This window comes from Zootoca vivipara, chromosome 2, assembly GCF_963506605.1.
Source record: "Zootoca vivipara chromosome 2, rZooViv1.1, whole genome shotgun sequence".
In the NCBI taxonomy this organism is placed as follows: Eukaryota; Metazoa; Chordata; class Lepidosauria; order Squamata; family Lacertidae; genus Zootoca; species Zootoca vivipara.
The window spans coordinates 119,131,276-119,155,810 of NC_083277.1; the positions used below are offsets into that span (position 1 = coordinate 119,131,276).

The 24,535-nt window shown below is 48.8% G+C and overlaps 1 protein-coding gene across 1 annotated transcript in view; it reads left to right on the forward strand.

Annotated features, from left to right (window-relative positions):
* PPP1R1A (protein phosphatase 1 regulatory inhibitor subunit 1A) overlaps positions 1-23,227 on the forward strand; it is an 84,156-nt gene extending 60,929 nt beyond the window's left edge. Inside the window, exons 3-7 of the mRNA XM_035101365.2 lie at positions 1,536-1,573; positions 3,249-3,312; positions 4,912-5,115; positions 10,819-10,945; positions 21,439-23,227. Coding sequence (XP_034957256.1) covers positions 1,536-1,573; positions 3,249-3,312; positions 4,912-5,115; positions 10,819-10,945; positions 21,439-21,442 — 437 coding nt within the window. The 3' untranslated portion in view covers positions 21,443-23,227. The remainder of the gene's footprint in view (positions 1-1,535; positions 1,574-3,248; positions 3,313-4,911; positions 5,116-10,818; positions 10,946-21,438) is intronic.
* The last annotated feature ends 1,308 nt before the right edge of the window (positions 23,228-24,535 follow it).

Consider the following 24,535-nt stretch of genomic DNA (forward strand, 5'->3'; position numbering starts at 1 on the left):
CTGCAGTAGCTCCACTCCCGGGTCAAGCCTGACCAGGGGGTGGAGTGCAGGAGAGAAGAAGAAGAAGAAGAAGAAGAAGAAGAAGAAGAAGAAGAAGAAGAAGAAGAAGAAGAAGAAGAAGAAGAAGAAGAAGAAGAAGGAGGAGGAGGAGGAGGAGGAGGAGGAGGAGGAGGAGGAGGAGGAGGAGGAGGAGGAGGAGGAGGAGGAGGAGTTTGGATTTGATATCCTGCTTCATCACTAATCAAAGGAGTCTCAAAGCAGCTAACAATCTCCTTTCCCCTCCTCCCCCACAACAAACACTCTGTGAGGTGAGTGGGGCTGAGAGACTTCAGAGAAGTGTGACTAGCAGCTGCATGTGGATGAGTGGAGACACGAACCCGGTTCCCCAGATTACAAGTCTACTGCTCTTAACCACTACACCAGGCTGGCTCTCTCCTCAGCAGGGCTGGCTCTCTCCTCAGCTGGGCTACATGTGTGCCTGGCTGCAGCTCCACTCCTGGGCCAGGTCTGATGTTCAGATTTGTGATGTTCAGATCTAGTATTCATATGTCTTTTCCCACCTCCCTCCTGTCCTGGGTAAAACTGATTAGCGGATGAGATGGCAGGAAATGCCTCTTTGGGTCCAATGAGGGAAATATTTTCTGTATTGATTTTATTTTATTTTTTACTTTTTGGTCAAAAGTCAAAAGCAATGCTCAGTCAGTCCTAATTGCTGGTTTGCACATTCATCAGTTATTCTTTTACATTTCTCCGACTAGGCATTCTCAGACCCATTGGGCCCCTGAAGCGAGTTGCAAAGCTCTGCAAAGGCCTGTGGTCCTGCGCCTCAATCAGCACCTTGAGCCACAGATAACCATAATCCCCAAAAAGTACTACAACAAGGAGAACCACAGAAACACAATAAATTGAACTGAATTGAATGAGAAGCAATTGAATCCTTAAAATGAAACATTCCAAAAGTTTAATGAGCCACCACCACATTATAACAACATTACGGAAGAACTCCACTCAATACACTCTGAGAATCCCTGGGAGTTTTCTCATCCATGCTATCCTTCCCCCAAATAATCCTGGGAATTGTAGCTTGCCCCTCACAGAGCTATAGTCCCCAGCACCATTACACTACAGTTCCCAGGATTCTTGAGGATAAGCAGTGTTTTTTAAATGTATGATGCAGATGTGACCATATGGCACATGTCCTGTCCGATGAAGCCACAGCTTCTCAGCAGCAATACCTGCGACTGAAATGGCACATTGTTCAGCTGCAGGATCATGAACTAAACCTGAAGCTGCATCTGTGGATAGCTTTATTTGCACATTACAGTTCTCTTTGTGCATGATTTCCGGGGGGGGGGGACAGCTGAGGGTGTTACTTGCACCTATTTATCTCTTGACTGATTTGGTGACTCTCCCTGACTTGCCAAAATTATACCCCCTTCATCATGGCATGATTCTGTCTGCTTCTTTATTAACGTATTGCTCTTTTTTCCCTCCCTTGTGTCTCCTCTCCACATGTACAAATCCTTCTCTCCCAGAAATTGATGAAGACCGGCTCCCCAACCCTCTTTTAAAGGTATGTATGTATGTATAGCTTTTTCCAAGGGATGAGGAACTGAAGTCCAGTTTCATTTATCCAGCAAAATTGGGTGCAAAAGTATGTCCTGGGTAGTACCATTTCAAGCTGCAGATACAGTTTTAAGGCACCCCCAATGAAAATTCTCCATGCACATAGAAAAATGAAATGTCAGTGAAAAGGTTATAGCAAAACCCTGGTTTTGCTATAGATTTCTATTTGAAGAGGATGGGGGTTGTTTGTTGGCAAGCATTGGCAAAGGCAACCTTCTCCCACCATGCACCTAGTCCAGGGAAAGGCTTCATTGCTTGATCGTATAGTAAAGTGGTCTTTATTTAACATTAATTTGGGGAGTGAGAAAGAAAGAATATTACTGTATCTTTCTAAGCCAATCCAAGTGCTTGGAAGGGTGCCTGCTGATCCTCACCAAAAGTCTTGCCATCATCACCAGCTCCACCACCTAATGCACACCCTTTCATTTCAGTTGCTAATCATATACCGTATATTCCAGCATATAAGACGACTGGGCGTATAAGACGACCCCCAACCTTTCCAGTTAAAATATAGAGTTTGGGATATACTCGCTGTATAAGAAATACAACCCGGCATATAAGACGACCCCCGACTTTTGAGAAGATTTTCCTGGGTTAAAAAGTAGTCTTATACGCAGGAATATACAGTAAGTCCTCAGAAGAGCTACTGGCCTCATGGTAGGAGGGCAGAGGCAGCCTTTGCCGCTGCTCCTCCTCTTCCTTGACTTAAGAAGCAGTGCCAGGGACAATGTGCTTGAAGGAGAGTGTCGCGATGGTGCTGGCAGCAAGATCTGGTGTGGATGGGTAGGGGGGAGCTAACACTTCTTATCTGGTTTGGATTTTAATCTAGCCAGGGGGAAAATTCTGGCCTTGAAATATTTCCTAATATGGCAAGTTCTTCTCCAAACTTAGAGAGGTTCACCAGCAGCTTCCACCTCCTATTGTCAGCTGATGGGCATTTGGGGGCTCACCTTATACCATCAAAGGAGTAATGCAGAATGCACCTTAAGTTCCCAAATGTTCCTTTGAAGCCCCACCCTTAACCACCTCACACCTGATGCCATAAATGATGTCAGGTATAAGATGGGCCTCCACAGAACCGTCTCACAGACCAAATGGGGAGGCATGGTAATTTGGCCCATGTGCCCCGAGGCTGCTCACCCCTGCTTTAAGAGCCCCATAGTGAGTAGAAAGTCAACAGGTGATGGTTTTCCTGACATGAGACTGCAGTGAATGGGAGCCCTTCAGCTGCTGAATTTCTAGTTGTCACCCAGCTCCTCAAGGCAAGGGAGGAATGAGAAGCTGGTGGCACTTGCCACATCATGCCTCCATGGGAGTGGACAAATCAGGCACACTTTCTGGTTTGGATCTTGAAGGGAGGGGCTGCAGGTGGGGAGGGACTTCTTCTGGCAGGTTGTTGCTATGTAGACTAAAGGCACCTGCCCACCAGGCCAGTGGCACTTTTTCTCCAGAGAGGAGAGGCTGCATTTTGAGAGGCCTTGTTCTCACTGAGCATCTTCTGTTCCATTCCTGAGCTGGCAGGATCCAGATTCAGGGCATAGCTAAAGTTTTGTTCCAGAGTTTTCTACCTAGGGGCTCATCAGGTATTTTCACCTCTCCCCCACCCCCACCTTTCTTTACAGCCAGGAATGTCGATGTCTCCAAGGCAGAGGAAGAAGGTTTCTCGCACCACCCCCACCATGAAAGGTAACAGTGGCTCCAGTTTAGGGACTAGTTGACTCCAAGTGAAGGCTCCTTAATGGTCCTTGCCGCTACCCAGCATGAGTGTGTTGCTTCACTCTGGGAAGGAATGGATGTTTTTCTTAACTTTGTCCTGATATTGGCGTGTTTTGAAAGCAACAAGCTCTCGCGCTGCTTTCCCGCCCTCTGAAAGGCTTGGCACAATGTCTTTCTGCACTCTAGATAAGATCAAGAGTTCTGTCAGTGAGGTTCTGTGCAGAATAGGCTAAACCAGGGGTCCCCAGACTTACCCGGCTTTGGGCCGGTGCCCACCGCGCCAATCCCGCGGCGGGCCGGAGGGTAGGGGAGTGCGCGCGCAGGGTGCCGGAGGGCAGGGGAGTGCATGCCCATGCGCATGCACACACACACTTACTGGCGCGGTGGCACTCTTCTAGGTCGGAAAAATCGCCGAAAATCGTTTGTGCGCATGCGTAAGGGCCTCCCCCAACCCGGAAGTGAACCGGAAATGACCTCTTCTGGGTCGGGAGAGGCCCATACGCATGCGCACAAATGATTTTCGGCACTTTTTTCCGATCTGGAACTGCGCGCCATAAGAGCGGGCGGCGGCAGCGGGTGGCAGGGGTCGTCGCGGGCCGGATTGGGAGGCCAATTGGGCCGCATCTGGCCCGCGGACCGTAGTCTGGGGACGCCTGGGCTAAACCCTTGCGTCTTCCATTCCATCAGCTTGGAGATGGGGGAGAGCACTGGGGCTTACAGCCACAGCTCCTTCAAATGGCAGCATGTTTCACTCCCGCAGTGTTTCCCCCTTCTCTTTGTGAGGCAATGGCAGGGTCAGTAGCTAGCACAGGTTTTTTCCCCTGGCTGTCTATTGACCAGGGCTTGCTAAAAGCATTGAAGGCCCACAGATGGAACGGCTGTTTTTTCCAAAGGTGTGCACGCACATGCGCACACACAGACACACTTCTATGTCCCTTGCTTGGCAGTATCCCAGAAATGACACCCTGTGATTAATGACATGGTCGTTTAAAAGAGATTAGGATTTATTTTTAAACAAGCATCCTCCAATTATATGGCTGGAAGGTACCTTCAAAGGTCATCCAAACCATTCTGTTCCCCGCAACTGGTCTTAAGCCCATTTGCACGTAAACAGCCCCAGGCAGATGCTTCTCCCAACCTATTTTTACAAATGCTCATTCCTGGCATTGCTCCAGAATGTCCAACTCTTAAAGAGGTGATCTACACCCATGGAAGACCCACACCTTCCCCCCCCCCCAAGGTGGGTCTGTACCAATTTAAGGTGGATTCCTGCATGTAGAACAGTTGCCAACCTCATTTAGTTATTTTTCACACTCCCATTTGCAGTTGAACATTCTAAAGTGCCCAGAAATGCATCTTGTGTGATTCTTCTGTACGTGTGGATGGGTTCTAAGTTGTCTTTGTGTTTTTCCCATCTACAGTTTTCTCCTTTCTGTCTGACTAAATGCGTCTAGTCGCCCCTCCTCCTCCTGCAATCTTTCCTCATGAATTTTCCATTGAACCACTTTATCTTTTGCAGACCCTTTAAATTCCATGTTTTTCACGAGGTTCTCTTCCTCCCCCTTTCAGAGCTCCAGCTGATGGTTGAGCACCATCTCTGCAAGCAGCAGGCGGACGAGGAGGATGTCAGCACTGGGAGCCAGGAGCCACACAGTCCAGGCTGCTGCCCTCATGCCAACTCAGAACCCGGCCACAGTCCTGGGAGTTGCCCTTTGGCCCAAGCTCATGCTCAGCTGGGCATTCAGCAGGGGGAGCCCACTGGCCCGGAGGAACGTGAGTATGTTTCAGTCAACTAGAGGCATCGCCCACTTTTCCTAGCTAGCATGGGTGAAGGGAGTTGTCGTCCAAAACATCTGGAGGGCATCAGGTTGATGAAGGTTAGGTAAAGGTAAAGGGACCCCTGACCATTAGGTCCAGTCGTGACCGACTCTGGGGTTGCGCGCTCATCTCGCATTATTGGCCGAGGGAGCTGGCGTATAGCTTCCAGGTCATGTGGCCAGCATGACAAAGCCGCTTCTGGTAAACCAGAGCAGCACACGGAAACACCGTTTACCTTCCTGCTGTAGCGGTACCTATTTATCTACTTGCATTTTGACATGCTTTCGAACTGCTAGGTTGGCAGGAGCTGGGACCAAGCAACAGGAGCTCACCCCGTCACAGGGATTCGAACCGCCGACCTTCTGATCAGCAAGCCCTAGGCTCAGTGGTTTAACCACAGCGCCACCTGGGTCCCTGATGAAGGTTAGCCTACATTTAATGCTTTATTTGAGGGTTGCCATATTTTGAAGAGCAAAAAAGAGGACGCATTTTCCAACTTCTACTTTTAACTATGGATAACTATGAAGACACTCATTTTACCTATGAAAAAGAGGGCATGTCCTGGAAAAAGAGGACATATGGCAACCCTACATTTTATCCCATAGAACTCAATGGGGGCATAGGGGTCTTTTCTGATTTGTGACGCAGGTGGCGTTGTGGGTTAAACCACAGAGCCTAGGGCTTGCCGATCAGAAGGTTGGCGGTTTGAATCCCCACAACGGGGTGAGCTCCCGCTGCTCGGTCCCAGCTCCTGCCAACCTAGCTGTTCGAAAGCACGTCAAAGTGCAAGTAGATAAATAGGTACAGCTACAGCAGGAAGGTAAACGGTGTTTCCGTGCGCTGCTCTGGTTCACCAGAAGCGGCTTTGTCATGCTGGCCACATGACCTGGAAGCTGTACGCCGGCTCCCTCGGCCAATAACGCGAGATGAGCGCTGCAACCCCAGAGTCGGTCACGACTGGACCTAATGGTCAGGGATCCCTTTACCTTTACCCTTTACCTTATCTGCATAGCACCAGTCTGGAATCTGTTGTTGTTTTTTAATTGGTCCATGTAATGATCGGTCCATATAATATGATTGTTCCATGACAGCCTATGTGAATGCAAGCTGTGCATTAACACGGTGCTGCTGCAGATCATGTTAATAACCTGTGCATGTCGCAGGGCACTCTTCTCCCCCAAACTGCAGCAGGCAACCTGAATGCAAAGTCTTGCCAAAAAAATCCTTTTTCTAATAAGGAGATCAAATAGTGGCCTCTAGCGGCTGTAGTTCGACAAAATCCCACACACATATGAAGCAAAATAGAAGCATCGTCACCCGACCCCACCCCCCACCCCTCATCGACCTCTTTTCCCCTTTTCTTCCCAATGCCTCAACAAATGAAACTGATTTGTAAAGATGTTATAAGAGACATTGCACATATCTTTGTAAACCAAGGAAACCTTTAATAATAATAAAATGATAGCTGAGTTTTACTTGACTCCCCCCCCCTCTCTCTCTCTCTCTCTCTGTGTGTGTGTGTGTGTGTGTGTGTGTGTGTGTGTGTGTGTGCCTTCCTGGAGGGAAGTGTTTTGATCCACTCCTTGTCTTGATAAATGTTTTATCAGGAATGTTCTCTCTAACAAGCTCTGTCCAAGCCCCTTGTCAAATATTCATAGTGTGAGCGTGTCCTGCAAAGTGCTGTGGCTGGATGATGGGCTCAAAACAGCCGTGGCCTCCCCTTTGACATTTCACAGAAGAGGGAAGATGGCTGCTCTTGTTTTCCATTATTAACAGGACTTCAGAGTGCAGCAGGGAGCAGACAAAAAGAGCAAACTGCTTCCCTAGAGACTTGCGTCATGTCCCACCGAGGGTTGTGAGTGGGGTTCTCCCCCAACACTAAGCTCATGTAATATATGTTTTATTATTCCCCTTGGTTGAGAACTCACAGCTTTTGAGGAGTATGCTATGGGAAGCTGTCATTCAAGACGTAACAACTGGAACTTCAGCCAGGGCCAGCCTAACTGTGGTCAGGCTAGGGGGCTTCCTGGGGCATCACCACTGGGTGCTTGCCTCAGCTTTCTCTTGGAGAAAGAGACCATTGCCTGCACCTCTGGAGGAAGGACATCCTTGGCATAGGCTTAGCTGCTGGGCTGAAATTGCCCTTGTCCATTCCTTGTCCAACCAAGAGCCACCTTTATCTCCCCCAGCCACCCCAGGGCACAGGCACAATTGTAAACTGGGGGAAGTAAAAAAAAAGTGGCAGGCATTTGACCATGCTGTTCCTAATGAACTTGGCTTTAGGGGCAAAATAAAAAATAATTAAAAAGGCAAAACAGGCCCGAGATGTTTGGAGTATTTTATGAGAGAGAGAGAGAGAGAGAGATGGGAGACTCAACAAGAACTGTTCTTCTTTTGCTTGCCCCAAGTAAGAACATAGGAGCTCAGCAGGATCAGGCTAATGGCCCATCTGCTCCAGGTTTCTGTTCTCAGAGGGGCCAAGCAGATGCCATTGACAGCCTGCTCATCTATGAATTTATCCAGCTCTCTTTTAAAGCCATCAAAGTTGGTGGTCATCCCTGTATCTTGTGGGAACGATTTGCATAGTTTAACAAGGCACTGTGGGGAGAAGTATTTAATTTTGCCTGACCTAAATCTTCCAACATACAGCTTCTTTGGATGTCCCCAAGTTCTAGCATTATGAAAAATGGAGAAAAACATCTGCCTATGAACTTTCTCCTTGCTGTGTATAATTTTATATACATCTATTGTGTCCCTCACCTTTTTTTCTAATTCCAGAGGGTGCATTATAGAGAAATGGTTTTGTGTTAGAAAGATGGTGTGTGTGTGAGAGAGAGAGAGAGCACAAGAGAGAGAGATGTAAATCCAGTCAACTCTTGGAAATGTTAGGTGGCTTGTCTTGTAATAGGACACAGTAGTGGGGAGTTCAACATTTTATTTCGCCTAAGGCAGCATCAACAAGAATCTTTTGAGCTAGCCGTATTTTTAATACAAACTGGCCCAGTAACATGAAGCAGCAAAAGACAATACACCCAAAACAAAACCCATTACAGGGGGCCAGCATTATCACATTCATTCTCCTTGCAAGAACCTAAATACTCTTGGATGTCTTAAATTTTGGTTAAAAGAATGGTAGCTTTAGTTCCTTTTTGATGTTTTGTAAGAGCATGATTCAAAAGAGGTTTAGAGTTGGACTCAGTGGCATGAAACTGCCATCCCTAAGAGATGGAAGAAACTGCGGTGCCCAGTCAGTTAGCCTGGCTCTCTTAATAACTCCACCCTATGGCACTTCATACATAGAGCTGCATAAGTAAATTATGGGATAGAGGTGTATGCATTATGCAGGTGATTCTATGTACCTACACACAGGGGTTGCCTGTGCACACTTCCCCCACCCCTGCTTTTGTCAAATCACAGTGCCTCTTGCATTGTCAGGAGGCTACAGTTTGTGTGATGGCACAGAGAACTGATTTTGGAAATGAAGACCTCACTACATGATTCTCTCTGGATATTGACCTTTCTCAATGATGGTCCATGCACCCTACCCCAATAGCAGGTTTGGGGAATCTATGGCCTTCCAGATGTTAAAATAAAAATTAAAAAATCCTTCCAGTAGCACCTTAGAGACCAACTAAGTTTGTCATAGGTATGAGCTTTCATGCATGCACACGAAAGCTCATACCTATGACAAACTTAGTTGGTCTTTAAGGTGCTACTGGAAGGATTTTTTATTTTTATTTAGACTGTGTCAGACCAACACGGCTACCTACCTGTAACTAGTACTTCCAGATGTTGTTGAATTAAAACTCCTATCAACCCCAGCCAGCACAGCTAAGGGTCAGGAGGGTGGAAGTTCTATTCCAGCAACATCTAGAGAGCCACAGGTTCCCCACACCCTACAGACACATTCATCACACTTGGGACACCTGCCTTTACCCATTCTCCAAAGCAGCATACACAGCCTGCCTGCTTGTCTTTAGGCATTGCATGGGGTTTCTTATCACCTTCAGCTCCTGCTTTGAGCCTTCTTGCCTCACTTCTTCACTCAACCCGATTTATGGGCCTATCATCCCTTCGTTCCCCCACCTTTTCAGATGACTGCACCCATCTCTACTCAGCGCCTGTGGCTGATCCTTCCTCTTCCAAAGCCAGAATGTTTATGAACATTCCATGATGGGCACTTGTCCACAAAACTTCTCTGTGCATATAGGCAGCTACATGCACATAGCAACCCACTCCCAGCAACATTTTCTCAACACATGAACATTGAAGCTGAGGTGGTGGGCACTTTCCTGCTTTCATGTGCACACATGTGATATGCACACAGAGGGGGCTCTTCTGAACGGCCCTGTTGCAGCTATTCAGTCAATGGAAGGCACATAAGTTGCAAAGGTAAAAACGTACACTGTTATAGATTATTGATCAAATGGTTACATTAAAAAAATGTACATTACAACTTTCTCTGTTACCCTCTATTAAAGAAATCACCATCATACTCCCTGTTCTTTTCCCATAGACAAAACGCCCCAACTGAAGATTTTCTTAAGGAATATACTTGACACAGTCTAGGCTTGATTAGCAGCATTAAGATACTTTTCTCTTCTTTTTCATTTTTGCTACCTTTGCTGGGGAAACCCAGCCAGATGGGCATGGTATAAATAATAAATGATTATACAACAACAACAACAACAACAACAACAACAACAACAACAACAACAACAACAACAACAACAATTTTACACCATTTATGCCCTTGCTTCATGAAAATTAAAGAGGATCTTATACATTACCTCCTCTATTGCCCCATCTACTCGGGCTTTAGAGACGCGATGTTGCAAACTATACCCAACTCTATAATCAATCCTGAAGATAGAGTAAAAATTTTGTTAGTTGATGCTAACCCACGAATTACCCATGTGGTAGCGGTCTTTGTGATGAAGGCCATGAAAGCCAGGGAAAGATTTATGGATGATAAAGTAAAGACCCCTTCATCGTCTGTTTAACCCATTGCTTGTTTTCCTTCTCTTTCTGTTTTGTGGGATGAAGGTTTGGTTGGGATAGTATGTAATGAATTTTAACATTTTTAATTATTGTTGTGTTGATATTTGTGTACAGGCATGGTCCTCACAATAAACGGTTTTGTTGTTGTGCCAGGAGGTGTGCATAAAGTTTTCTCTGATTATAGTTACAGATGGGGAAAGCACACATGCTAGAGTTCAGAATGCCCATGTGGCCATATGGATTTGGGGAGAGGGGGCTGGCTATGACTGGAATTCATTGTCATGACACACTGAGTCTAACATTCCCAGTGAGCTTCCCATTATTTATTATTTATACCTTCCCAAATCTTCCCTGAGCAGTTCCAACCAATTGAGAATCTATCCGTGCATATAAGTAGCGAGAGGTAGGTATAACTGTGTCTGCTTATTAACATCTCATCTGGTATTCCCTTACTCAGTGACCCAGTTTAGAGAGATTTCTCTGGAGCTGTTTTGACAGACGTTCTTTGGGGTTCTTTGTTTATTGTTCTCTATACGCCAGTATCATCTGCCAATGTTGCTGTTCTCCCTATTCCGCTCCGCGGCTTGATTGTTTTGTGAATCAATTAAAAAAATCCCTCCATTTCCTCATGGACTTTTTGACAATTGTTTTGTGCAGAAGGAAGCGTCACGGGAGCTTGCTGCGCAGAGAGACCCAGTAATGTGAACCCACACCTGTCTTCAGAGAAGCAAGGAGTTCATATACCACCGGAGAGCTCTGTGGAGAAGCAGAAGCTGGCCAAGGAGTACGTATAGCTGTGCCTCTTAGTTTGGGGAGGGGGCAGGAAAAGGCAGATAAAGGACCCAACTCTGCTCTGAATAGAACAGACACCCAGGGGTATATTATACCAATTCTGAAATTGCCATCATTAGTGATATACTGTATAGTCTTGCTTTATGAGCTAGGGAAAGTATTGCAGGAAAAAGCCTTTGACTATGCTAAATGTTTACCTCTTTGGAGTTTGGAAAATTATTTGCGATTCACCTTTCTCTTGCTCCTTCATAGCTATTGTTTCCCCAGTCTGTTGCTGCTTCAGCTTGCTTCAAAGATCAAATCAAACTTTATTTGCATAGCTGACAGGCCATAGCATCAAAAGGACAAACACTAACAGAAATACATTACATATATGGTTACCAATAAAACCTATTAAACCTATTAAAACCCCAGGTAAAAGCTGGGTTATCATTCATCAATGTCCCTCTGTCGGCGACCTTCTCTCTGGTAGATTGTTCCGGGACGGTTAAGTGTAGAGCCCACAATTGAAAGATTGTGAATATAGCCTCAGGGGGATGGTCAGGACAAGGAGAAAGATAATAGTAACCAAATAAGCAGAGGATAATAAATAAAAATAAGTTAATAATCTCATTCCTTAAAATTTAACATAAATAAAATGATAATAATAATAATTATAAAATCCTAGACGGGGAATCCGGGTGACTACACTGCTGTCATTCAAATAGCAGCTCATTGCTCTCTCGATAAATCTGGCAACCTTCTCTGTTATCGAGCTGTTCTGGTCGGCTAGGAGTGAAAACAATTTGGCTTCACATGAGCGGCCCGGGATGGCAGATAGGAGCAGCGTGATGGTCTCATCCCTCAGATCTTTATATAGGGAGCAAGACGAGAGAACGTGTGACACAGTCTCTACATAGCCGGATCCACAGGGGCAAAGCCGGTTCTCGATTGGAATTTTTTGGTATCTACCTTCGAGAACAGCTGAGGGTAACATATTTAGTCTGGCCAGCGTAAAGGCCCGTCTAAATTTTGGGATGAATGATTACCTCTTTGGAGTTTGGAAAGTGAAAATAATTTGTGATTCACCTTTCTCTTGCTTCTTCATAGCTGTTGTTTCCCCAGTCTGTTGCTGCTTTCCCTAGGCTTAGGGCTTTCCTCCCCCACTTCCTTCTTGTAATCCAGGTCAGTGATGGCTTAGCAACATGAAGTTGAATTAGAGTGAAGCTGATTTAGAGTGAGGCAGCGCTTTCTGGAGCAGCACTGCCCTTCCTTGGAATGGGTGAACACTTTTTGCCCCATTTTTTAAAAAAAGATCACCTGTAAAATACCAAAATCCTGGAAGAGGTGGATGGTTCATAGCTGCTGGATTGTGTGTGTGTGTGTGTGTGTGTGTGTGTGTGTGTGTGTAGTGTAAACAGTAGTTTCACATTTTCATTTGTTTCTTTCAATCAGTTATTTCTAGTGTCTCTTCCCCCCCCCCCCCCCCGCCCAGGAGAACAGGTTAAAATGTGATAGCAAATAACACCCATTCACTTGGAATTTTAGCATTTTCTGTTTGCCCAAATGTTTTCCCAGATGAATAGGGGCACTGTATATCCCAGATATACAGTGGTCTAAACCACTTAGCCTCTTGGGCCTGCCGATTGGAAGGTCGGTGGTTTCAATCCCCACGACGTGGTGAGCTCCCGTTGTTTGGTCCCAGCTCCTGCCAACCTAGCAGTTCGAAAGCACATCAAAGTGCAAGTACAGATAAATAGGTACTGCTCCGGCGGGAAGGTAAACGGCGTTTCCGTGTGCTGCTTTGGTTTGCCAAAAGCGGCTTAGTCATGCTGGCCACATGACCCGGAAAAATTGTCTGCGGACAAACGCCGGCTCCCTTGGCCTATAAAGCTAGATGAGCTCTACAGTCCCAGAGTCATCTGTGACTGGACTTACCTGTCAGGGGTCCTTACTTAATCTTTACCTTTATATCCCAGAAACACATCAAGATCTCTCTGCACATAGTAACTAAGAATAAACCTATAGTTTTGCCTTGGTGCATAGTAACCCTAATATGACCTGCTGTATGCACATCAAAGAAGAAATTCCATATGTTGGCACACATGCAGGGCACTGAGCAGAACATTGATGCAATGTGGATACTTTATTCTGCAAGGGGTATGTACATCTTAACATAGGGATACCAAAATAATGGGTTGTGGCCAATGTTAATCCTACTTGGAGTAGACCCATTAAAATGAATGGCTAAGACTATCAGGTCTATGAAAGTAAATATGTCTACTCAACTTGGTGGAGGTCAACCCCAATCCTCCCTTTTTCCTGTTTTCTAAACTTAAAAACATGTCAAACATGAGCCTTTTCTACATAGGAATGGCACTACATAGGAATGGCACAATGCTCATTCAGATATTGCCGCATGAACCACCTCTGTGATTCTTCAGTTCACGCATTTCAGCACTGTCAGAGGGCCTGATATGGCTACTCTAGAGTAACGACTCCAGCATGGTCTTTTAAGGCTTTTATTAAGTGCGGATTATTTACAGTGTTCAGAGCGGTAAAAATGCATCCTTAAGGTGAGGTGTCAGAACCTCTGAATGGCGATTGGCGCGTTTTCTTCCAGCACCAAAGCTTTGGCAGACCCAACCTCTTCCCCCTACGTTTGCGTCGCAATTCGGGAGTTGGGGGGATTGGCCTCCCCCCCGTGCGTCCAACTTCCTGTCCCACCTGAGGCATGGGCTCCACAACCTTGCCTGAGCCTCGGACACCACTTCCTGACTCTCCGCTGGAGGCAGAGCTCTCCTTACTCTCTCCAGCGCTTGGGGATGGGCTGGAACTTAAGATGGGAGGGACTTCCCTGTATCCCTTGTCCCTCACATCCACCCCCCTCCCAGGCTCCTCTCCCCCCCTCCCTAGGGGCTCTCTGCTTGCTGGGGACGAGTGAAACCCCCAGAAGTCTGTGGCATCCGAGCCTGTGGGTGTAAAAATTTCCCCCCAATCCTGCGATCTTTCTCCTTCCCCCTGAGAAGACGGGAATCCCAAGAAGTCAGTGGCGTCAGAGCTGGTGGGAGTAAAAATGTTCTGCCAGTCTTCTCCTGCCTCTGACGTAGTCGACCTCGGTGAAACCCACACCTCTTCTTCCGTATCCTCAAATTCCGCTTCCCATCTCCATGGAGAGCTGCTGCCTGCGATCCCTTCCTCCCGCCCCTCCCCCTCTCCCTCCCTTTCCATGTGCCAGGGCTTGGGCCTGTGGGGGAACAGGGCGTGGAACTCTTCCACTAAAAATTCCTCAGGTACTTCCGTGGCCGGTATCCACTCATTGTGGGACGGCGGAGTGTCCTCCCATGCTATCAGGTACTCCAGCCCTCTCACCCCTCTCCTTGAGTCTAAAATCTCAGTTGCCTCATTGAGCTGTCGGGCGTCTCCCGTCTCCCCCCCTCCCTCTGGAGGCTGATCGCTGTCCCTGAACCTGGTACTTTCTCTGTACAGCGACAGCAGCGATCTATGAAACACTGGGTGCACTCTCATGTCCTCAGGCAGTGCTAGCCTGAAGGCTACCGGGTTGACCTGTTGCGTGACCGTGAAGGGGCCCAGCCTCCTGGGTGCTAACTTCTTGCATCGCCCCCTGGTGGGAAGACCTTCCGAGGATAACCAAACCTTGTCCCCCACCCTGATGACCTCTCCCGGTCGCCTGTGGCGATCTGCCCCCTTCTTGTACGCTTCCTTGGCCCTCTCCAAGTGTTCTCTGAGCTGCTGGTGCACCGTCTCCAGGTCCTCTGCCCAATCCTCTGCCTGTGGGCCCTCTTCCTCCTCCTCCCCCTCCCTCTCCGGGAAAGATCTGAGGTCGCGCCCGTAGTTGGCCTTAAAGGGCGACACCCCTGTGGAGACGTGCACCGCATTGTTGTAGGCAAATTCTGCCAGTGGCAGGCGATCTACCCAGTCCGTTTGCCTCTGGCTGACGTAACATCTCAGGTACTGCTGCAGAATGGCGTTGACCCGCTCCGCCTGTCCATTGGTCTGCGGGTGCCGAGCCGTAGACAAACTGACCTCCACCTGCAGGAGGTTCATTAGCCGCCGCCAGAACCTGGAAACAAATTGGCGGCCACGATCCGAAATAACTCTTAAAGGCAATCCATGCAGTCTGAATACGTGGTCAACAAACAGTTTGGCCGTCTCTTCTGCCGAGACCGCCCTGGCACACGGTATAAAGTGGCACATTTTGGACATGAGGTCCACCACCACCAACACTGCGGTCTTGCCCCTGGACGACGGCAGGTCTGTGATGAAGTCCATGGACACTACTTCCCACGGCCTGTGCGGTGTGGCTAATGGCTCCAGCAAACCTGCTGGTGGCGCTCTGACCACCTTTGCTCGCTGGCAGGTGTCACATCCCCTTACATAATCCCGAACATCCTCCCGCACCCCTGGCCACCAGAAGTGTCTCATGACTAGGTGAGTGGTTTTGTCCCTTCCGAAATGACCCGCCGTTGGGTTGTCGTGCATCTGCTTGAGGACCTTACCTCTCAGCTGTTTGGTGGGCAGGTACAGGGCTCCCCTGTAAAAAAGCAAACCCCTCTTTTCCTCAAAGTCTTTAGCCTGCTCCCTCCCCCCTCGCAGCTCTCTGAAGATGCGGGAGGCAAACTCATCTGCTGCCGTCAGTGCTGTGAGTTCTGCCTCGCTCACCACTGCTGCTCCGCAGGACCATGCTGATGGGGGGAAAATGTGCCTGGGCGCTGGTGGCAACTCCTGCTCCATGTACTCTGGTTTGCGGGAGAGGGCATCCGCCCTGACATTCTGCTCCCCCGGGATGTAGTGGATGGAGAAGTTGAAGTTCGAGAAGAACTCTGCCCACCGTATCTGTCGCTGGTTGAGCACCCTGGCCGTTCTCCAGAACTCCAGGTTCTTGTGGTCTGTGCACACCTGGATGGGGTGCTTGGCGCCCACCAGGAAGTGTCGCCAGTGCTGGAAAGCAGCGTGGATCGCAAGAAGTTCCCTATCAAACACCGTGTAGTTGCGTTCTGGCCGTGTCAGCTTCCTGGAGAAGAAGGCACAAGGTCTCCACTCTCTGTTGGCGTCCAGTTGCAACAGGATCGCTCCCAACGCCCGGTCTGAAGCGTCTGTCTCCACGCGTAGGGGCGCATCCTGCACCACGTGGAACAGGTTCTGGTCGGACGCGAACACCCTCTTGAGGCTTTCGAACGCTGCTTGCGCCTCTGGCGTCCACCTGAACTTCTGCTTGCCTCTCAGGCAGTCCGTGATGGGAGCCGTAACCCGCGAGAAGTTCTTGATGAATTTCCTGTAGAAATTGGCGAATCCTAGGAGGCGTTGGGCATCTTTGCGCGTCCTGGGGCTGTGCCAGTCCAGGATGGCCTGCACCTTGTCCTTGTCCATCGCCAGTCCCTTGTCTGACAGTTTGTAGCCCAGGAAGTCCACTTCCCTGGTGTGAAACTTGCACTTCTCCAGCTTCACATACAGGTGGTTCTCCTTCAGGCGTTGCAACACCTCCCTGACATCCTTCACATGTTGCACTGGGTCAGCGGAATAGATAAGGATGTCATCCAGGAAGACCAAGCAGTTCTTGAAGAGAAGGGACCCCAGGACGTGGTGCATGAAGGCCTGGAAGCATGCTGAGCCCCCCTGCAACCCGAAGGGCATCACCAGATATTCAAAAGAGCCCAGAGGCGTGAACATCGTGGTTTTCCACTCATCGCCTTCCCGGATCCTGATCAAGTTGTACGCCCCCCTCAGGTCTAGCTTGGTGAAAATCTTGCCCCTGCGTGCCGCTGTCAGGAGATCGTCCACTCTGGGCATGGGGAAAGCCACTGGCTCTGTCACTGAATTGAGCCGTCTGAAATCCACCACAAGACGGCGCTGTTGCGTGTCTTTCTTGTCCACCCAGAAGACCGGGCTGCCCCCTGCTGCCTTGCTTTCTCTGATGAACCCCCGTTTGAGGTTCTTGTCTAGGAACGCACGCAAATCCTCCAGTTCCTGATCTGACATGGCGTACAGCTTGGCTGGGGGTATCGTTGCCCCTGGCACCAGGTTGATCTGGCAGTCGAAAGACCTGTGTGGGGGTAGGTGGTCGGACTCCGCTTCGCTGAAGACCTCCTGCAGGTCCCAGTACTGCTTGGGTATCGCCTCACCCCCTTTGACATGCATGGTGGCCACCGTGGCTATTGGAGGCCCCTCCCCTGGTTGGTGCTGCATGCAATGTTCCAGACAAAAGTCCGACCCAAACGTGATGCATCTCTGGTGCCAACTTATGGAGGGGTCGTGGCGCGCCAGCCAGCTCATTCCCAAAACGATGGGGGGGTCTGAGATGGTCGTGACGTTGAAAGCCAGTGTCTCTGAGTGCCTTCCCACCGTCATTCTCATGGGGGGGGGTTTGATGAGTGATGGCCCCTCCCAGCAACTCTCTGCCGTCAATGGTGGCTACGTGCAGGGGAAAATCCAGCTGCAGAAGCTGGATCTGGTGCTCTTCTGCAAAGTTTCTCGAGAAGAAGTTGGCTGAGGCACCACTGTCAATTAAGGCGAGGACCGTCAGGGGATAGCCATTTGGGAGCGTTAGCGTGACTTCTAGAACCACTCCTGCTCTGGGAGGGGTGGGCTGGCTCTGCTCCTCTCTGTGCGGGTGGGCGGGCTGGGGCTTTTGTCTGCTGACTGTGCCTGGCTGCTGCCCCTTGTCTCCTGCAGCCAGGCCGTCTCGTTTCCCTGCTGTGGTGCTGCTTCAGTGGGGGAAGGTACAACCGTTCCCGCCTTTCCTTGCCACTCTCTGCGATGAGGGCAGTCTCTGACGCGATGCCGGGGGGAGTTGCAGAGAAAGCAATTCCCGCCTCTTCCCTCCTTGCGTCTTGGCGCCGCCGGGGTTTGAAAAGCCCCCGCGCGCGCCCTCCACCGATCTCCATCGGTTCCGGCTCTGGGCTTGGTCTGGGCGGGTCTGGGGGCGGGCCCTGGGGTGGGGTTTGGTGATGTGGTCTGTCCTGGGAGCGTGGGAACCAAGGTTTTGCTGCGCGCGTCGCTTGTTTGTCATTCCATCTGGATTCCTGTCTCACCCCCACCGCTAGCGCCGCTTTGCTTAACTCATCCATAGTTCGCGGTTTAGGACCTCTTGCCAGCTCATCCTTAACGTCTGCGTGCAAACCCAGGTAGAAGGCTGATTTCACTGGCTCACTTTGCAGATCCCACCCCAGTTTGTGCACCAGCATGGTGAATCTCGCCCAGTAGTCCCTAACTGTCGATTTTCCTTGTGTTAAGTTATGAAGCTCCTCTTTAGTGGCCTCCATTTCACTGTCACTAGCGTACATTATTTTTAAAGCTTCTAGAAATAATTTTGCGTTTTTCATGCAAGGATTTTTTTGCGCGATGAGCGGTCTTACCCATTCTCGGGCGGCCCCCGTCAAATGCTCTATGATAAAGGAGACTCTGTGCGCGTCATCTGGGAATTCTGCTGCATGCAATTCCAGCGCATAATTTATTTCTGTCTCGAATCCTAGGTACTCCCTAGGGTCGCCGCTAAACTTGGTGACTAGGCTCTGTCCCCGTCTCACTTGGACTAGCTGCGGCTGGGGCGCCCCCCCACCTCTAGCGGCTTTCTCCTCTTCCAACTTTTTCTGCAGGTCCAATACCATTACCCTTAGCTGTTTCTCAGTCTCCTCTTTTGTCCTCACCTGGTCCACCAGCTTGTTCAGCTCCTCCTGCGCCCCTCGCGCTTCCTCCTGAGCGGCATGCAATTGCTGCTGTGCCTGCGCTGTGAGGTTCCGTAGCTCCTGCTTCGCTGCTTCGGCCTCCAGCCTCCAATGCTCAGCCTCTTGAGCGCTCATCGCTGCACTCCAAAGTAGCCAAAAAAAGATTCGGAGGTTGCTGTCAGAGGGCCCGATATGGCTACTCTAGAGTAACGACTCCAGCATGGTCTTTTAAGGCTTTTATTAAGTGCTGATTATTTACAGTGTTCAGAGCGGTAAAAATGCATCCTTAAGGTGAGGTGTCAGAACCTCCGAATGGCGATTGGCGCGTTTTCTTCCAGCACCAAAGCTTTGGCAGACCCAACCTCTTCCCCCTACGTTTGCGTCGCAATTCGGGAGTTGGGGGGTTTGGCCTCCCCCCCGTGCGTCCAACTTCCTGTCCCACCTGGGGCATGGGCTCCACAACCTTGCCTGAGCCTCGGACACCACTTCCTGACTCTCCGCTGGAGGCAGAGCTCTCCTTACTCTCTCCAGCGCTTGGGGATGGGCTGGAACTTAAGATGGGAGGGACTTCCCTGTATCCCTTGTCCCTCACAAGCACTGAGCAACTGAACAGGAAAATGGGTTTGAGAGCTATGCCTAAATAAAGGCAGCATGTCCAGGTGAACCTGAGGGGGGACAGAGAATGCTCTGGGGTTCTGTGCGGTACAAAATGGGTAAAGGGACCCCTGACTGTTAGGTCCAGTCGCGAACGACTCTGGGGTTGTGGCGCTCATCTCGCTTTACTGGCCGACGAAGCCGGCGTTTGTACGCAGACAGCTTCCGGGTCATGTTGTCAGCATTACTAAGCCGCTTCTGGCGAAACCAGAGCAGTGCACGGAAACACCGTTTACCTTCCCGCCAGAGCATTACCTATTTATCTACTTGCACTTTGACATGCTTTCGAACTGCTAGGTTGGCAGGAGCTGGGACCGAACAACGGGAGCTCACCCCGTCGCGGGGATTCGAACCACCGACCTTCTGATCCGCAAACCCTAGGCTCCGTGGTTTAGACCACAGCGCCACCCGTATCCCTTGGGGTACAAAATAATCATAATAAAATATTTTGCTGTGCATGTGCAAGCAAGCTGTATTGCAGATCAAAAGGCCACAGGTGCCAGGCCATCTCCATGACCTCTGGCACAATGCAGACACATGCAGCTGCAAGTCCCACAGTGATAAAAATCATTGAATGGTGTTTTTGTATTTTCTTTTTGTGTTTTGTATGTTTTTGTTGTTGAAAAAATCTTTAATAAATACATTATTTTAAAAATCATTGAATGGTGTGAGAGAGTAGGGAGAGAGCGAGAGCATGTTAGCTCTGCGGGTATCAAATTCCCTTTGTGGGTGCCTGGATTATGAAGTCTCACTGTGACTTCAATTAGTTCTTTCATCTTGGATTAGTTCATTTCAGATCAAACTGGTCAGGGGAAAGGTTTGGTTGCTTCACTCAAGCCCAGGCTTAATGAAAACTGAAAGGGACGTTCTTTGTACTTTAGTATATTGAGAATGAAGATACAACGTGGGCCCCAGGGGAGATGCAGAAACATGCAGCAGACTTGGCACAAGTCTTCACTCTCTGGCTCCCACACACCTGAGTGCCTACCTGTACCCAGCAATGTGTTGTCTTAACACAAAGCACAAGCCAAACAGAAGCAGAGGAGATTTCAAGGTTCTTTGATGCATTCGGGCACCACTAAAAGTGATGACAACCCTCTTATTATCATTGGGCAGTTTGACTATATTGTTAAATTTACCAAGGGCTGTGATTGGCTTGGTCTCTATATTTCGCCAAGGGGTAATTTTAGAGATTCTACTGGATCATACCAAAGGTCTGTCGCTGAGCCAACAACCCTCCCCACATTGTTCTTTTCCCCTCATGGTTGGATGTTCAGAGGAATGTTGCCTCTGCTCAGCTGGGGCTGAGAGGAGTTCTGATCCAAAAATGTGGAGGGCACCAGGTTGGCAAAGTCTGTTTTAAGAGGGTCTGTTGAGCTTACATAATTCATAGCTGTTAATAGGCTTATCCTCCAGTGAGTTCCACAGAATCACAATCAATTGTAGAGCTAGAAGGGATCCATGAGGATCCTCTCTAGTCCAATCCCTGAGATTAAGAGTCTCATGTTCTACCAACTGGGCTATAAGGGGTCTAATTCCTTCTTAAAGCTATCTAACCCTATGGCTTTAAATTCCTTTGCATCTTGCATGCAAGAAAGAACATCTATTGCCAATCAATTCCATTAGGTGACTCTAAGTCCTAGTATTTTGAGCCATGAAGAGGACTGCATGTCTGAACTCTCTCCATGCATAATTTCATATACTCTGTCCTCACCCACCCACCCAAAATAGTCCCACACTCTTTAGCCTTTTCTTACAGCAGAGGTGAAGAACATTTGGCCTTCCAGCTGTTGTTGGACTACAATCCCCATCTGGCCCAGTCAGCACAGCCAATGGCCAGAGGTGATGGGAGTTGTAGTCCAGTAACATCTGAACTGCCACAGGCAAGCTACCCCTGCCTTTTGTAAGGAAAACAATCCAAACCCTTGGTTTTTGTGATTGTCTGTTTCTACATCTTTTCCAGCTCCTAGATGTCCCTTTTTCAGATGAGGTGATCAGAAGTAATGATTGAAATAGGTATCCGACAAGATAGCAAGCACCGTTGCCACATTTGTCACAGAATAATTAAACTCTTGTGCATATCCCAGCTCCACTTTGAAACTAACCTTGGTCTTCAACAGCCATTCTGAAGAGCCTGTTCTACAAACTTTGTTTGTTTGTTCCATAGGTGATGCACTGCTTCAGGAATGGAGGTTACGTCCGAACACAGGCGGAGCTCATGCCTACATACTGGAATATCACACAGCAGTTTTCTTTAAAGAATTTTTGGGGGGTTGTTTTTTTTAAAGATTTCAATGGCTGTTCAGATGTTTGTAATGCCCCCCCCCTTTAATGAAATGTCCAATGGCCTAGGGGAGGATGTCTATTCAGTTTTGGGCTTGGGCTCATGTTTTAGATGTTGAAGTAGAAAAAGGTGAATCAGCCTAGAGCACTAGAGAGTATGTTTGTTAGTTAGCAGAGCTGGAGAAATCTCCATATTGTACATTTATCACTGGCCCAGTTCTCCAGAATAGCAGATGAGTTTGTAAAGTATTATGCCTGGAGCTGAACCACTTTAAGAGCTGGGTGTGTGCACTCCAAGCACACATGATAGATTTCTTTATGCCAAGAACTGGAAAGAATTCTAACTTAGCTCTTTCTCTGATGTGCCATTTTTTATATACAAATATTTTGTTGTAGTCGTCATTGGGTAGAAGAGCATTCAGTCATGTAAGCTTCCACCTGCAGTCTCACTTATGTAGTACAGCTCAAAAATAGCTCTGCCGTTATTTCATCTGCGGTGGGAGAGATCTAGGCCACCAGCTAGATGATTTTTATTCCCTTAGACCTTGTTTTTCTATACAATGATGTTTTCCTAGCCGTCTATTACGGATTTCTACAATTTTTTATTGCTTCCTACTGTGGCCATAGATAGGTGCAGGCTGGGAAAATCTGCAACTCCTCCTATCATGCTTTGGAAGGAAACTAGGATGGGAACAGTAAGTAGAGCAGGAATGGGGGAACTTGGAGCCCTCCAAAAGTGGTTGGGGTTCCATGTCCCATTAGCCTCAGGCAGTCAGGGATGATGTCCAACATATCTGGACGGCCATCTAAAAGCTTCCTGCCTATCATGTGGGGGGAGGGGAATCTGAACAAATGACAACCTCCTCTTTATTCCTTCTCCAGCTGAGCTTTCCTTTCTTTGGGAGTGACAAGATACAACAGTGCCTTCTGGGAGAGAGTAGCAGGTTTTCCTCCCTTGAACAATCTACAGGCCTCAGTCATGTGTGCATAACCTCCAGTATTTTGTCACACACACACACACACACACACACACACAAAAGTCTGCTTATTTCCTGGGACGTTAGAGTAACACAGTCGTGAGTGCTTGAAATAGCTGTCTATTTTTTTCTCTTTATGCTGGACATACTACCAGTATTTTGAATTTCCCTCTTATGTAATAGAAAACGCAGTCATGGCTTCCCTGTCATAAAGAAACCAGCTGAATGCAGCCTCATCGAAGGAGTGGAGGACAGCTCAGTGGCTCTTACAGTGGTGTTTTAAGCCAAAGCCTCAATATGACACGGGCCTTTATCCTGTCAGCCTTCCCTAAGTCAGCACCCTTCAGATTTTGTTGCAGTCCAATTCCCATCTTCCTCAGCCAGAATAGGCAACGGGGCAGGGATGGTGGATTGCAGTTCTAGCAACATTTGAAGGGCACCAGGTTGGGGAAAGGTGCTCCATGCCTTTATTAACACAATCATTACTCCACCCCCAAAAGGGGGGGCAGCTGCAGGCTGCAGATACACAGGTCCGAGATATCAGAGGTCCCATCAGTCGTGCATTGTGTATCCCTGAATTGTTGGCAGAGTTTTACATATCCAGACCACCATTCTGGGCTCTCTTCCCCCATCACACATGTGGATTCTGTTTCTTTATTAAACGGGTCATCTTTGCTTGGTTTTTGAGTTCCAAAATCACTTGGTTTCCCTAAGTGGCTTGTGCGTTGCTATGGCAACATGGCACAGGGCTCAGCCTTTCAGCCTCAGCAGTGCTGTCAAGGATGTGTCATATTTTTTCCTTGGTCTGCAAAAATGCCTCTCGGCCAGCATTAAGTACCATCTTCGTCCGACACCAAAGGCAAGAGTCAGAACCTGTCTTCCTTATTAGAATACACAACTATGAGTCCTGGCTGAAACTTTGGTGACTAAATGAAATGCAGATGCTATCCTACTTGCCAGTTTGTGATTTAACTTTGTGTGCAGCATAAAGATGCAGAGCAAAAGGTATGCCTGAATTTGCACCCATGGAGAGCTGATTCACACAATGATTCACAATATGAAGGCAAACTATGGCTTAGTGTGCAGGTTGTTAGAGAGAAGTTAACAGCAACTGTGCTCCTCTCCTGGTACTCCTGCTCCTATGAGCTAAGCCATGGTTTAGCTAGGAGTGTTTTCTGAACCCAAAGTCACGGTTTGCCTCACTCCAGACCAACGGCGGAGCAAGCCGATCGGGTGCCTGAGGCGGTGAGTGTGCCCTGCGCTCAGGGGCCCGGCCAGCCACCCGTGGGGCAGGACGCTCCACAAGGCCTCCATGGAGTCTGCCTGCCTCCTCCCACTCAGCTGCCCTACAGCTGGGGGGGGGGAGGCAGTGGGCGGACCGTTTGGGCAGTGCGGAGCCTGCGCATGCCCAAACCACTGCGTCTCTCCCAGGAGAGACACGTGGCTTGGGCGTGCTGCAGGCCCCGCGGTGATTGCCACCCAGCATTTTGTCACCCCCCTCAGTGGGGACACACAGGGCGGCACACCCCCACCGCGCCCCCCTTCCTCCACCCCTGCTCCAGACACACCATGAGCCCAAGTTTGGATGCAATGCTAAACCAAGCCATGCTGCCATGATGGCAGCAGGGGGACCTGAGCTGGAGGGCAACTATTGAAATTTACTCTCCCTAAACACTGTGTTCATGCATTTGTGCTAAACTGTGGTTTGGTTTAGCACTATGTGTGAACTAGCTCAGAGACGCACGGTCAACCGTAGCTTTCCATTTACACCGGAATGCAACTTGTGGATAGTCCATGGGAGAAATTGCTAGTGGGCGGACCTCGCTGACCCTGCGGATCAATAAAAGTGGCAGCCACATCCCCACTCCAAATGGAAAGCAGTGAAGGTGGGTTGAGATTCTGTCTTGGTCAAGGAGCTGAGCAGGAAGGATCCAGAAGGAGGTTGAGCCTCCCTTTCAGGACTGGGGATTTCCACCGACTCAGTTTGCATGCCGTGGCTCTGGA